General features: G+C 52.3%; 1 protein-coding gene across 1 annotated transcript in view; it reads right to left on the reverse strand.

Moving 5' to 3' along the window:
* LOC135978506 (uncharacterized) overlaps positions 1–15,753 on the reverse strand; it is a 32,883-nt gene extending 17,130 nt beyond the window's left edge. The window contains exons 1-6 of the mRNA XM_065579437.1: positions 15,712–15,753; positions 13,769–13,842; positions 11,824–11,893; positions 9,872–9,945; positions 7,926–7,995; positions 5,975–6,048 (exon numbers count right to left, since the gene is read on the reverse strand). Of these exons, the coding sequence (XP_065435509.1) occupies positions 5,975–6,048; positions 7,926–7,995; positions 9,872–9,945; positions 11,824–11,893; positions 13,769–13,842; positions 15,712–15,742 (393 nt within the window). The 5' untranslated portion in view covers positions 15,743–15,753. The remainder of the gene's footprint in view (positions 1–5,974; positions 6,049–7,925; positions 7,996–9,871; positions 9,946–11,823; positions 11,894–13,768; positions 13,843–15,711) is intronic.
* Positions 15,754–15,759: the final 6 nt, after the last annotated feature.

Genomic DNA, 15,759 nt, shown 5'->3' on the forward strand with positions numbered 1-15,759 from the left:
TGTTCTTTTTAATAAGGAACAGTGACACCGTGTGGCCACACGTGGTAATGCACAGAGCAATTCCTTCATTGAGCAATAGTGACACTGTGTGGCCACACGGGGTAATGCACAAAGCATTTCCTTCATCAGGGGTCTGGGGTGGAGGTGTGGATGAGGGGTTTGGGGTGTGGGAGGGGCTTAAGGCTGGAGCAGAGGTTTGGGATGCGGGGTTCAGGAGAGGGCTCAGGGCTGGGGCAGAGGCTTGGGATGCGGGGGGTGGAGGAGAGTTCTGACTGGGGGTTCAGGCTCTAGGGTGGGGCCAGGCATGAGCAGTTTGGGGTGCAGGCAGGCTGCCCTAGGGCTGGTGCCGGAGGACTCCCCCCAGCAGGAGGGCCGACAGGGAGGGAGCATGGGGCTCCGGAGAAGGGCTCGCTCTCCCCCTTGCCAGCAGCAGGGAGCTCTGGGCCTCGGGAGAGGCCCACAGCAGCCCTGCAAGCCCCAACTTGCTCCCCTCCCCAGTTCCCACCCACTCCCTACCTCTCTCCTCTTCAGGTCCCTGCTGTGTGGCCCTTTAGAGCTGCTGCACAGCTAGTTATAGCCAGCTGTGCGGCCACGCAGCTTAGAGGGAATTTAGCTCACTTAGGCTCGATGGGAGCCGCCACTGACTCGCGGGCCTTGCAATGCAGAACACTGATTTATTATCTGAATTATCGTAGCAAATGGCCCATGACCCCATTGTGTTAGGTGCTGTACCCAAAGGGAATAAAGAGACAGGCCCTGCCCCTGCTCTAGTCTATGCCATCTCTAACATTAACAACTCCTGGCTCATGTTCCACGTAAGAGACAGCCCCAAATCCCTGCCTTTGTATCTCCTCTGAACAACCTGGGAATAGCAACACCTGCTTCTCCAGCTCCATGATGCACCCAAACAACCCTGTAGTTCAGTTAACAGCACAGCTGCAGGGGCTGCGGGCGCTGCCCTCACAGGTGTTCCCCTTACCTTGCACTCTGATCGGCTGGGAGCACAGAGCGCAGTTTGTATGGGAGCAGGGCAGCAGCAGCTGCTCCTGAGGACTTCCAATAAAAGTCATAAGAATGTAAAAATGGCCCTACCGCGTCAGGCCCAAGGTCCATCTAGCCCAGTATCCTGTCTTCCCACAGTGGCCAGTGCCAGGTGCCCCAGAGCTAATGAACAGAACAGGGAATCATCAAGTGATCCATCCCCTGTCGCCCATTCCCAGTTTCTGGCAAACAGGGGCTAGGGACACCATCCCTGCCCCTCCTGGCTAACAGCCATTGATGCATTTATCCTCCGTGAACTTATCTAGTTCTTTTTTGAACCCTGTTATAGTCTTGGCCTTCACAACATCCTCTGGCAAGGAGTTCCGCAGGTTGACTGTGCATTGTATGAAGAAATACTTGCTTTTATTTGTTTTAAACCTGCTGCCTATTAATTTCATTTGGTGACCCCTAGTTCTTGTATTATGAGAAGTAGTAAACAACACTTCCTTATCTACTTTCTCTACACCAGTCATGATTTTATAGACCTCAATCATATCTCCCCTTAGCCGTCTCTTTTCCATGCTGAAAAGTCCCAGTCTTATTAATCTCTCCTCATACGGAAGCCGTTCCATACCCCTAATCATTTTTGTTGCCCTTTTCTGAATCTTTTCCAATTCCAATATATCTTTTTTTGAGATGGGGTGACCACATCTGCACACAGTATTCAAGATGCGGGCGTACCATGGATTTATATAGAGGCAACATGGTATTTTCTACCCTATCTTTTAACCAGTTACCAATCCATAAGAGCACCTTCCCTCTTAACCCATGACAGCTTACTTTGCGTAAGAGCCTTTGGTGAGGGACCTTGTCAAAGGCTTTCTGAAAATCATAGTACACTATAGCCACTGGATCCTCTCGGTCCACGTGCTTGTTGACCCCATCAAAGAAGTCAACGTTCAGTGGTCCGGCGCTTCTCCCTGTTGTCTGCCTATGTCCCTGTCATAAACATACAACTAAGGGTAGCATAAAATCCCTCTTTACCCTGTAAAGGGTTAATTCCTCTTTTACCTGCCCTGTTCTCATTTGTGCCCCCTAAACTCGCACCCTGCTCTGCTACTGCCTGAATGTGCTGCAGAATGGGGGTCTCTTGCAGGGCAGACAACGCATTGCCTCTGCCCTGGTGCAATCTAGCCTAGCTGGGTCCTCCTCCTTCGAGGGGAAGGAGGACCAGTCATCAGGCTGAGCAGGGCTGACTTTGTCAGCTCCTTGGAGTTAGATGACTGGATTAAAGAGCACTAGATCAGCGTAATAAGTAGAAAAGCATATGCTTGTCCAAAAAGCCCCTGACAGATTGCAGCCTGCAGTGGTCTAAAGATGTACGGAGCAACGTGGCACCACATCAGCCAGTAAACCGATTGCCCACTGAGCTGAAAATACAGACGTATCAATTGCAAAACTGACTATGCAAAAACAGCAACAAAAGTCTGTTTTTTGATCAATACAACGCTGGCAACTGCATTGCCAAGGTCACCCACTGGGCCCAGAGCTGCAACTCCTCCTGTATTTTTATAGCACCTTTTATCCCCAAATGCGTTCCATCCCTACGCAAAGAGCAGCGCTGAAATGCAGCCACATCTGGGAGTCAGGGTGACAGCTGACCGGCTAAGTAGCAGATTGTAGAACAGGGAAGGCTGGGGGAAGGGATACTACGTTTGCGCCACAGCTCAGAGAGCCGAGAAGCGACTTCCAAGGAAAACCCCATCCTCTTGCAGAAAAAAACATCTCTGGCAGGTCCTGCTGCTCTAAGGACTTACCTGGAAGCCCCACACAGAATACTGTACGGTGTATGGAGCTCAGCTTCTCCAGCTATCTGAAGCCAATAGCAGGCTCACTGGAAATAGCTACAACACGGAGCTTAGAGGCCGTCATAAAGTGAAGGGCTGGGCCCATGCTGTCATTTACCAAAGAGTCCTGGAGAGTTCACACCAGGTGGTCCAGTCCCCACAGCCATCCCCTCCTCCATTCCATGGCTCTCAGCATGGCAGTGAGGGTCATACGCATACAAAAGAGCCAGGCCTGGGCAAAGCAGCTAACTTTGGCAGGGCCGCCCAGAGGATTCAGTGGGCCTGGGGTCTTCGGCGGCGGGGCGTCCCTGCCGCCGAATTTCCGCCGAAGACCCGGCACTTCGGCGTCGGGTCCCGGGCCGGAAGGACCCCGCCGCCGCGAGTCTTCAGGGCACTTCAGCAGCAGGTCCCGGAGTGGAAGAAGCTTCGGGGGCCCGGGCCCCGCAAGAGTTTTCCGGGGCCCCCGGAGCCAGTGAAGGACCCCGCTTCAGGGGCCCCGAAAAAGTATCGTGGGGGCCCCTGCGGGACCCGGGGCAAATTACCCCACTTGCTCCCCCTCGGGCAGCCCTGAACTTTGGGCCTATTCCTGCTCCAGCTGGACTCAGCAGCAAAGCTCCAATTGCTTTCAATGGCAGCAGGATCAGACCCGGTGGATTCACCCCCGCCCCCCCCGGCTCAATCCTCCAGGTACAGCCTTTCTCCGCTGACATTCCTTAGCCAAAATCCGCTCCTGACCATGTTTTCAGACTAGAAATGTCTCCTACAACAGCACTTTAACGTACACTAATGTAGGAAACTGCACTGCCTGGCTTCCTGCCCCTCAGTCATCTAGGCCCTAACATTCAGAGCTGAGCTACATTTCCACAAATATTTATTTCAGTTACAACACAGAATGCAAAGTGTACAGTGCTCACTTTATATTACTTTTGATTACAAATATTTGCATTGTAAACAGATAAAAGAGGTGTTGGGCGGAAAAATCACTAAGCGGGCTGGTGCTGACTGGGAAGGATGTGTTGGGAGGGAAATCCCAGAGGTGGGTTTTGCTGATTGGGCAAGAGGTGGTGGGCGGGGAAATCACTGAGGCAGCTCGTGCTGACAGGGTAGGAGGCGCAGGGCGGGAAAAGTCACTGAGGGGATTGGCGCTGACTGGGTAGTAGGTGTTGGGAGGGAAGCCCAGAGGTGGGTTTTGCTGATTGGGCAGGAGGTGGTGGGCGGGAAAATCACTGAGGCAGCTCGTGCTGACAGGGTAAGAGGCGAGGGCGGGAAAAGTCACTGAGGGGATTGGCGCTGACTGGGTAGTAGGTGTTGGGAGGGAAAGCCCAGAGGTGGGTTTTGCTGATTGGGCAGGAGGTGGTGGGCGGGGAAATCACTGAGGCAGCTCGTGCTGACAGGGTAAGAGGCGTTGGGCGGGAAAAGTCATTGAGGGGATTGGCGCTGACTGGGGGGGAGGTGTTGGGCTAGAAAATCACTGAGGGGGCTGGTGCTGACTGGACAGGAGGCTCTGAGTAGGAAAATCACTGAGGTGGCTCTTGCTGACTGGGTAGGAGATGTTGGGAGGGAAAGTCCAGAAGTGAGTTTCGCTGACTGGGTGGGAGGTGTTGGGCTGGAAAATCACTGAGGGGGATGGCACTGACTAGGTAGGAGGTGCTGAGCGGGAAAAGTCACTGGAGGTGACTGGAGCTGACAGGGTAGGAGGTGCTGGGCGGGAAAAGTCACTGGAGGAGACTGGTGCTGGCAAGGTAGGAGGCGCTGGGTGGGAAAAGTCACTGAAGCGGCTGGCCCTGACTGGCTAGGAGGAGTTGGGAGGGAAAGCCCAGAGGTGGGTTTCACTGACTGGGTTGGAGGTGTTGGGCTAGAAAATCACTGAGGGGGCTGGTGCTGACTAGGTAGGAAGCGCTGGGCGGGAAAGCCCTGAGTGGGTTTTGCTGATTGGGCAGGAGGTGCTGGGCAGGAAAATCACTGAGGCAGCTCGTGCTGACAGGGTAGGAGGTGCAGGGCAGGAAAAGTCACTGAGGGGGTTGGCGCTGACTGGGTAGGAGGAATTGGAAGGGAAAGCGCTGGATGGGAAAATCTTTCAGGGCCTGGCACTGACTGGGCAGGAGGCTCTGAGTGGGAAAATCAATGAGGTGGCTCGTGTTGAGTGGGTAGGAGGTGTTGGGAGAGAAAGCCCAGAGGTGGGTTTTGCTGACAGGGCAGGAGGTGTTGGGTGGGAAAAGTCACTGAGCGGGTTGGCGCTGACTGGGTAGGCGGTGTTGGGAGGGAAGCCCAGAGGTGTGTTTTGCTGATTGGGCAGGAGGTGCTGGGCAGAAAAATCACTGAGACAGCTCATGTTGATAGGGCAGAAGGCGATGGGTCAAAAACCACGGAAGCCAACCTCAAGGACTGGGCAGGAGGTACTGGGCAGGTAAACCTGCAGATGATACCCTTACTGTAGAAGAGACATGGAAAGGAAAGGGGAACAGACTCTACTACTAATATTACAAAAAGTACTGGGTAGGAAACTCCTAAAGCAGCTTGCACTCACTAGACAAATGGTCCTAGGGGGCAAATGTGTGTGCAGGCTTCAGCTTACCCAGAAAAAGACGCTAAGCAGGAAACCTCAAGCAGTTTGTGCTGACTAGGAAGAAGGTGCTGAGTTCTCGTGAAAGCTCTCCTAACTTCTGCAACACACAGGTGCTGAAAACTAGGAATTAGGGTAATTTCTATACGGGGAGATTACTTTGTAATCCTGATGTCTAATGAGCCACACCTAAACTAGGGGAATCTTTTAGAGCCTGTGGCTGAGAGATTCCCCATCCTGCTAAGCCATGAGAAGGATTGAGGTTCTGTTTCTATTAGTCACAGTAAATTACCCCATCTTTTTACATTCAGGACTCCCCCACCCTCATTGTGTAAAGGAGGTGTATTATATTAAAGAAAGGGTGACTGCCCTGTAATCAGGGTTCAGGTCGCTTTCCCTTTTCTCCTCTCTGCGTTGGCCCTCTTCACGCCAAGGTACAAAGTGAGCTCCCTCTAACTAGGGTGTGGGTCTTTCCCTGCCTTTCACAAGGTAACACTGCCATTTGGAAGATAGTTCTAGAAACCAGCCTCTTGAGAGGGTTCAGGGTTTGCCCTACTAGCTGTCCCATGCCCTCCTCACTCACGCACTCAGCCAAGTCAAAGCCCGCGTCCTCTGCATCCACCTGGACCCGCCTTCTGCCGCAAGCTCTCCTGCGCTCTGAAAGAGATCGGTGCCGAAAAGTAGGAATTAGGGTAATTTCCGGCAGGGCCGAGTACCTTGCCAATGTCATCTGAATCTACCTTGTACACGTGCTCTCTACTGAGCCACAGCTAACCCGCTTCACCTCTCTCTTTCTAGCAACTCAAAGGACAAAATGGACAAGATGACACAAGCACCAAAGAAACTGCAGGAAAAGGGAAGAAAAAGCCACGGCCAACGGCTGCACACACAGCACACACCGCACCCCTCTACCGAGGGATCAGTTCGACACTTCTCCTCACAGGCTTAATCCCCCTTCAGGTGCCCGGTAAAAGGACCTCCCTGTAAACAAGGATCAAGGTCCATTCCTTACAAACCAAAATGCTTTATGGGTCCCTTCCATAGCTGAGGCGGAGCGAGCCCCTTTAAAACGGGTTGAGGTCCCTGTGGGTTTGAGCTCCTTAGGACCTAGCCTTTAAAATGCCCCGTGCCGTTGACCCCTCCCTGTCAGAAGGGTGCAGGTTTCCCCTTTCTAACTCCTCTTGGGCCGTTGGCACTCGCTGGGCAACGAGACCACCCACTTCCGAGGGAACGGAGGTCTCTCCTTTACAGCGCTTTTCGCTCTGGCCCATTGGAAGGCCCCTGGCTTAAGGACCACCCTGTAAGGAGGGTTTCGGTCTCCTTTGCCATGCAAATTAAGCACAAGTCACTTTGACACGCCCGGCAAAATGACTGCCCTGTAACCAGGGTGTAAGGTCTTATACCTCTCACGCTTAAGCTAGGGGAGCCTTTCTGTGCCTGTGGCTTAGAGACTCCCCCCGACCCTCCACCATTCGAGAAGGGTTGACCTTCTGTTTCTCTTAGTCACAGTAAATTCCCACAGAATGATTTCTACTTGGCTTTTTTGAGATTTGAAGTGAAATCTTACTCGGGACCTATCCCGGTCAGATGGAACATGGTGTGGCGAAGGGGCGGCTGTAAGGGGATGGTGGACGCCGTGGAAAATTCGCCCCGTTTCTCAAAAAAGGCAAGAAATGGCCCAACCAAGCAAACGTCACAAAGTCTGGAAATGAACAGGGGAAGTGGGGGGCTCCTTTCGGACCCTCACTTCCGTGTAATCCTTCCTCAACTCCTTTTGCCCTGCCCAATTTACACCACTCAACCAACCACAACTTTCACCCTTTGTTTTCTTGTGCACAAGAAAGAACGCTGTCGGACTGACGAGCGTCAACTGTAGGGATTCGGACAGCTCCGTTAGTTGTGTCCGAATTCCAGGCCTTGTGTCTCTTTGGTGATAAAGAGAGGAGATTCCTCGGGCTACTTTTGAAGAGATTGATGTGGCGGTCCTTTCTGAAATGTGTTCATGTTGAGATGTTGTAGGCAGATGCGGTGGTATTCAGACCCGGCACGTGGGTGCACCTAACCCTACTAACAGGACCGCGTCACAAGTAAGAGGGGTCTTTTTTGGTAAAGGTAGGGGGCACAAAGTTGTCATTTTCTTGGTGGGGTAGGAGGTAAGTCGGGAAGGGTGTCGCTGAGGGACGAAGGATTGATTGCAAAGGGGACACTAGGCAGGATCCCTCCCTTACCTGTTCATTTCCAGATCTTTTCACATTCAGGACTCCCCCACCCCAACAGTGTAAAGGAGGTATATTTTACTAAAAAAATGGTGACTGCCCTGTAATCAGGGTTCAGGTCGCTTTCCCTTTTCGCCTCTCTGCATCGGCCCTCTTCACGCCAAGGTCCAAAGTGAGCTCCCTCTAACTAGGGAGTGGGTCTTTCCCTGCCTTTCACAAGGTAACGCTGCCATTTGGAAGGTAGTTCTAGAAACCAGCCTCTTGAGAGGGTTCAGGGTTTGTCCTACTAGCTGTCCCGTGCCCTCCTCACTCACGCACTCAGCCAAGTCAAAGCCCGTGTCCTCTGCATCCACCTGGACCCGCCTTCTGCCGCAAGCTCTCCTGCGCTCTGAAAGAGATCGGTGCCGAAAAGTAGGAATTAGGGTAATTTCCGGCAGGGCCGAGTACCTTGCCAATGTCATCTGAATCTACCTTGTACACGTGCTCTCTACTGAGCCACACCTAACCCGCTTCACCTCTGTCTTTCTAGCAACTCAAAGGACAAAATGGACAAGACGACACAAGCACCAAAGAAACTGCAGGAAAAGGGAAGAAAAAGCCACGGCCAACGGCTGCACACACTGCACACACCGCACCCCTCTACCGAGGGATCGGGTTTGACACTTTTCATCACCGGCTTAATCCCCCTTCAGGTGCCCGGTAAAAGGACTTCCCTGTAAACAAGGATCAAGGTCCATTCCTTACAAACCAAAATGCTTTATGGGTCCCTTCCATAGCTGAGGCAGAGCGAGCCCCCTTTAAAACGGGTTGAGGTCCCTGTGGGTTTGAGCTCCTTAGGACCTAGCCTTTAAAATGCCCCGTGCCGTTGACCCCTCCCTGTCAGAAGGGTGCAGGTTTCCCCTTTCTAACTCCTCTTGGGCCGTTGGCACTCGCTGGGAAACGAGACCACCCACTTCTGAGGGAACGGAGGTCTCTCCTTTACAGCGTTTTTCGCTCTGGTCCATTGGAAGGCTTTTGGCTTAAGGACCACCCTGTAAGGAGGGTTTCGGTCTCCTTTGCCATGCAAATTAAGCCACAGGTCACTTTGACACGCCCGGCAAAATGACTGCCCTGTAACCAGGGTGTAAGGTCTTATACCTCTCACGCTTCAGCTAGGGGAGCCTTTCTGTGCATGTGGCTTAGCGACTCCCCCCGACCCTCCACCACTCGAGAAGGGTTGAACTTCTGTTTCTCTTAGTCACAGTAAATTCCCACAGAATGATTTCTACTTGGCTTTTTTGAGATTTGAAGTGAAATCTTACTCGGGACCTATCCCGATCAGATGGAACATGGTGTGGCGAAGGGGCGGCTGTAAGGGGATGGAGGAGGCCGTGGAAAATTCGCCCCGTTTCTCAAAAAAGCCAAGAAATGGCCCAACCAAGCAAACGTCACAAAGTCTGGAAATGAACAGGGGAGGTGGGGGGCTCCTTTCGGACCCTCACTTCCGTGTAATCCTTCCTCAACTCCTTTTGCCCTGCCCAATTTACACCGCTCAACCAACCACAACTTTCACCCTTTGTTTTCTTGTGCACAAGAAAGAACGCTGTCGGACTGACGAGCGTCAACTGTAGGGATTCGGACAGCTCCGTTACTTGTGTCCGAATTCCAGGCCTTGTGTCTCTTTGGTGATAAAGAGAGGAGATTCCTCGGGCTACTTTTGAAGAGATTGATGTGGCGGACCTTTCTGAAATGTGTTCATGTTGAGATGTTGTAGGTAGATGCGGTGGTATTCAGAGCCGGCACGTGGGTGCACCTAACCCTACTAACAGGACCGCGTCACAAGTAAGAGGGGTCTTTTTTGGTAAAGGTAGGGGGCACAAAGTTGTCATTTTCTTGGTGGGGTAGGAGGTAAGTCGGGAAGGGTGTCGCTGAGGGTCGGAGGATTGATTGGAAAGGGGACACTCAGCAGGATCCCTCCCTTACCTGTTCATTTCCAGATCTTTTCACATTCAGGACTCCCCCACCCTCATTACGTAAAGGAGGTGTATTATATTAAAGAAAGGGTGACTGCCCTGTAATCAGGGTTCAGGTCGCTTTCCCTTTTCTCCTCCCTACATTGGCCCTCTTCACGCCAAGGTCCAAAGTGAGCGCCCTCTAACTAGGGTGTGGGTCTTTCCCTGCCTTTCACAAGGTAACACCGCCATTTGGAAGGTAGTTCTAGAAACCAGCCTCTTGAGAGGGTTCAGGGTTTGTCCTACTAGCTGTCCCGTGCCCTCCTCACTCACGCACTCAGCCAAGTCAAAGCCCGCGTCCTCTGCAGCCACCTGGACCCGCCTTCTGCCGCAAGCTCTCCTCCGTTCTGAAAGAGATCGGTGCCGAAAAGAAGGAATTAGGGTAATTTCCGGCCGGGCCGAGTACCTTGCCAATGTCATCTGAATCTACCTTGTACACGTGCTCTCTACTGAGCCACACCTAACCCGCTTCACCTCTCTCTTTCTAGCAACTCAAAGGACAAAATGAACAAGATGACACAAGCACCAAAGAAACTGCAGGAAAAGGGAAGACAAAGCCACGGCCAACGGCTGCACACACCGCACACACAGCACACACCGCACCCTGTACTGAGGGATCGGGTTCGACACTTCTCCTCACAGGCTTAATCCCCCTTCAGGTGCCCGGTAAAAGGACCTCCCTGTAAACAAGGATCAAGGTCCATTCCTTACCAACCAAAATGCTTTATGGATCCCTTCCATACCTGAGGCGGAGCGAACCCCCTTTAAAAAGGGTTGAGGTCTCTGTGGGTTTGAGCTCCTTAGGACCTAGCCTTTAAAATGCCCCGTGCCGTTGACCTCTCCCTGTCAGAAGGGTGCAGGTCTCCCCTTTCTAACTCCTCTTGGGCCGTTGGCACTCGCTGGGCAATGAGACCACCCACTTCTGAGGGAACGGAGGTCTCTCCTTTACAGCGCTTTTCGCTCTGGCCCATTGGAAGGCCCCAGGCTTAAGGACCACCCTGTAAGGAGGGTTTCGGTCTCCTTTGCCATGCAAATTAACAGGTCACTTTGACACGCCCGGCAAAATGACTGCCCTGTAACCAGGGTGTAAGGTCTTATACCTCTCACGCTTAAGCTAGGGGAGCCTTTCTGTGCCTGAGCGACTCCCCCCGACCCTCCAGCACTTGAGAAGGGTTGAACTTCTGTTTCTCTTAGTCACAGTAAATTCCCACAGAATGATTTCTACTTGGCTTTTTTGAGATTTGAAGTGAAATCTTACTCGGGACCTATCCCGGTCAGATGGAACATGGTGTGGCGAAGGGGCGGCTGTAAGGGGATGGCGGAGGCCGTGGAAAATTCGCCCCTTTTCTCTAAAAAGCCAAGAAATGGCCCAACCAAGCAAACGTCACAAAGTCTGGAAATGAACAGGGGAGTTGGGGGGCTCCTTTCGGACCCTCACTTCTGTGTAATCCTTCCTCAAGTCCTTTTGCCCTGCCCAATTTACACCGCTCAACCAACCACAACTTTCACCCTTTGTTTTCTTGTGCACAAGAAAGAACACTGTCGGACTGACGAGCCTCAACTGAAGGGATTCGGACAGCTCCGTTAGTTGTGTCCGAATTCCTGGCCTTGTGTCTCTTTGGTGATAAAGAGAGGAGATTCCTCGGGCTACCTTTGAAGAGATTGATGTGGCGGTCCTTTCTGAAATGTGTTGATGTTGAGATGTTGTAGGTAGATGCGGTGGTATGCAGAGCCGGCACGTTGGTGCACCTAACCCTACTAACAGGACCGCCTCACAAGTCAGAGGGGTCTTTTTTGGTAAAGGTAGGGGGCACAAAGTTGTCATTTTCTTGGTGGGGTAGGAGGTAAGTCGGGAAGGGTGTCGCTGAGGGATGGAGGATTGATTGGAAAGGGGACACTCAGCAGGATCCCTCTCTTACCTGTTCATTTCCAGATCTTTTCACATTCAGGACTCCCCCACCCCAACAGTGTAAAGGAGGTATATTTTACTAAAAGAAGGGTGACTGCCCTGTAATCAGGGTTCAGGTCGCTTTCCCTTTTCTCCTCCCTACATTGGCCCTCTTCACGCCAAGGTCCAAAGTGAGCGCCCTCTAACTAGGGTGTGGGTCTTTCCCTGCCTTTCACAAGGTAACACCGCCATTTGGAAGGTAGTTCTAGAAACCAGCCTCTTGAGAGGGTTCAGGGTTTGTCCTACTAGCTGTCCCGTGCCCTCCTCACTCACGCACTCAGCCAAGTCAAAGCCCGCGTCCTCTGCATCCACCTGGACCCGCCTTCTGCCGCAAGCTCTCCTCCGTTCTGAAAGAGATCGGTGCCGAAAAGAAGGAATTAGGGTAATTTCCGGCCGGGCCGAGTACCTTGCCAATGTCATCTGAATCTACCTTGTACACGTGCTCTCTACTGAGCCACACCTAACCCGCTTCACCTCTCTCTTTCTAGCAACTCAAAGGACAAAATGAACAAGATGACACAAGCACCAAAGAAACTGCAGGAAAAGGGAAGACAAAGCCACGGCCAACGGCTGCACACACCGCACACACAGCACACACCGCACCCCTGTACCGAGGGATCGGGTTCGACACTTCTCCTCACAGGCTTAATCCCCCTTCAGGTGCCCGGTAAAAGGACCTCCCTGTAAACAAGGATCAAGGTCCATTCCTTACCAACCAAAATGCTTTATGGATCCCTTCCATACCTGAGGCGGAGCGAACCCCCTTTAAAAAGGGTTGAGGTCTCTGTGGGTTTGAGCTCCTTAGGACCTAGCCTTTAAAATGCCCCGTGCCGTTGAACTCTCCCTGTCAGAAGGGTGCAGGTCTCCCCTTTCTAACTCCTCTTGGGCCGTTGGCACTCGCTGGGCAATGAGACCACCCACTTCTGAGGGAACGGAGGTCTCTCCTTTACAGCGCTTTTCGCTCTGGCCCATTGGAAGGCCCCAGGCTTAAGGACCACCCTGTAAGGAGGGTTTCGGTCTCCTTTGCCATGCAAATTAACAGGTCACTTTGACACGCCCGGCAAAATGACTGCCCTGTAACCAGGGTGTAAGGTCTTATACCTCTCACGCTTAAGCTAGGGGAGCCTTTCTGTTCCTGAGCGACTCCCCCCGACCCTCCAGCACTTGAGAAGGGTTGAACTTCTGTTTCTCTTAGTCACAGTAAATTCCCACAGAATGATTTCTACTTGGCTTTTTTGAGATTTGAAGTGAAATCTTACTCGGGACCTATCCCGGTCAGATGGAACATGGTGTGGCGAAGGGGCGGCTGTAAGGGGATGGCGGAGGCCGTGGAAAATTCGCCCCTTTTCTCAAAAAAGCCAAGAAATGGCCCAACCAAGCAAACGTCACAAAGTCTGGAAATGAACAGGGGAGTTGGGGGGCTCCTTTCGGACCCTCACTTCCGTGTAATCCTTCCTCAAGTCCTTTTGCCCTGCCCAATTTACACCGCTCAACCAACCACAACTTTCACCCTTTGTTTTCTTGTGCACAAGAAAGAACACTGTCGGACTGACGAGCCCCAACTGCAGGGATTCGGACAGCTCCGTTAGTTGTGTCCGAATTCCTGGCCTTGTGTCTCTTTGGTGATAAAGAGAGGAGATTCCTCGGGCTACCTTTGAAGAGATTGATGTGGCGGTCCTTTCTGAAATGTGTTGATGTTGAGATGTTGTAGGTAGATGCGGTGGTATTCAGAGCCGGCACGTGGGTGCACCTAACCCTACTAACAGGACCGCGTCACAAGTCAGAGGGGTCTTTTTTGGTAAAGGTAGGGGGCACAAAGTTGTCATTTTCTTGGTGGGGTAGGAGGTAAGTCGGGAAGGGTGTCGCTGAGGGATGGAGGATTGATTGGAAAGGGGACACTCAGCAGGATCCCTCCCTTACCTGTTCATTTCCAGATCTTTTCACATTCAGGACTCCCCCACCCCAACAGTGTAAAGGAGGTATATTTTACTAAAAGAAGGGTGACTGCCCTGTAATCAGGGTTCAGGTCGCTTTCCCTTTTCTCCTCCCTACATTGGCCCTCTTCACGCCAAGGTCCAAAGTGAGCGCCCTCTAACTAGGGTGTGGGTCTTTCCCTGCCTTTCACAAGGTAACACTGCCATTTGGAAGGTAGTTCTAGAAACCAGCCTCTTGAGAGGGTTCAGGGTTTGTCCTACTAGCTGTCCCGTGCCCTCCTCACTCACGCACTCAGCCAAGTCAAAGCCCGCGTCCTCTCCATCCACCTGGACCCGCCTTCTGCCGCAAGCTCTCCTCCGTTCTGAAAGAGATCGGTGCCGAAAAGAAGGAATTAGGGTAATTTCCGGCAGGGCCGAGTATCTTGCCAATGTCATCTGAATCTACCTTGTACGCGTGCTCTCTACTGAGCCACACCTAACCCGCTTCACCTCTCTCTTTCTAGCAACTCAAAGGACAAAATGAACAAGATGACACAAGCACCAAAGAAAATGCAGGAAAAGGGAAGACAAAGCCACTGCCAACGGCTGCACACACAGCACACACCGCACCCTGTACCGAGGGATCGGGTTCGACACTTCTCCTCACAGGCTTAATCCCCCTTCAGGTGCCCGGTAAAAGGACCTCCCTGTAAACAAGGATCAAGGTCCATTCCTTACCAACCAAAATGCTTTATGGATCCCTTCCATACCTGAGGCGGAGCGAACCCCCTTTAAAAAGGGTTGAGGTCTCTGTGGGTTTGAGCTCCTTAGGACCTAGCCTTTAAAATGCCCCGTGCCGTTGACCTCTCCCTGTCAGAAGGGTGCAGGTCTCCCCTTTCTAACTCCTCTTGGGCCGTTGGCACTCGCTGGGCAATGAGACCACCCACTTCTGAGGGAACGGAGGTCTCTCCTTTACAGCGCTTTTCGCTCTGGCCCATTGGAAGGCCCCAGGCTTAAGGACCACCCTTTAAGGAGGGTTTCGGTCTCCTTTGCCATGCAAATTAACAGGTCACTTTGACACGCCCGGCAAAATGACTGCCCTGTAACCAGGGTGTAAGGTCTTATACCTCTCACGCTTAAGCTAGGGGAGCCTTTCTGTTCCTGAGCGACTCCCCCCGACCCTCCAGCACTTGAGAAGGGTTGAACTTCTGTTTCTCTTAGTCACAGTAAATTCCCACAGAATGATTTCTACTTGGCTTTTTTGAGATTTGAAGTGAAATCTTACTCGGGACCTATCCCGGTCAGATGGAACATGGTGTGGCGAAGGGGCGGCTGTAAGGGGATGGCGGAGGCCGTGGAAAATTCGCCCCTTTTCTCAAAAAAGCCAAGAAATGGCCCAACCAAGCAAACGTCACAAAGTCTGGAAATGAACAGGGGAGTTGGGGGGCTCCTTTCGGACCCTCACTTCCGTGTAATCCTTCCTCAAGTCCTTTTGCCCTGCCCAATTTACACCGCTCAACCAACCACAACTTTCACCCTTTGTTTTCTTGTGCACAAGAAAGAACACTGTCGGACTGACGAGCCCCAACTGCAGGGATTCGGACAACTCCGTTAGTTGTGTCCGAATTCCTGGCCTTGTGTCTCTTTGGTGATAAAGAGAGGAGATTCCTCGGGCTACCTTTGAAGAGATTGATGTGGCGGTCCTTTCTGAAATGTGTTGATGTTGAGATGTTGTAGGTAGATGCGGTGGTATTCAGAGCCGGCACGTGGGTGCACCTAACCCTACTAACAGGACCGCGTCACAAGTCAGAGGGGTCTTTTTTGGTAAAGGTAGGGGGCACAAAGTTGTCATTTTCTTGGTGGGGTAGGAGGTAAGTCGGGAAGGGTGTCGCTGAGGGATGGAGGATTGATTGGAAAGGGGACACTCAGCAGGATCCCTCCCTTACCTGTTCATTTCCAGATCTTTTCACATTCAGGACTCCCCCACCCCAACAGTGTAAAGGAGGTATATTTTACTAAAAAAAGGGTGACTGCCCTGTAATCAGGGTTCAGGTCGCTTTCCCTTTTCTCCTCCCTACATTGGCCCTCTTCACGCCAAGGTCCAAAGTGAGCGCCCTCTAACTAGGGTGTGGGTCTTTCCCTGCCTTTCACAAGGTAACACTGCCATTTGGAAGGTAGTTCTAGAAACCAGCCTCTTGAGAGGGTTCAGGGTTTGTCCTACTAGCTGTCCCGTGCCCTCCTCACTCACGCACTCAGCCAAGTCAAAGCCCGCGTCCTCTCCATCCACCTGGACCCGCCTT

The sequence above is a fragment of the Chrysemys picta genome, unplaced genomic scaffold (genome assembly GCF_011386835.1).
Source record: "Chrysemys picta bellii isolate R12L10 unplaced genomic scaffold, ASM1138683v2 scaf294, whole genome shotgun sequence".
Lineage (NCBI taxonomy): Eukaryota > Metazoa > Chordata > Testudines > Emydidae > Chrysemys > Chrysemys picta.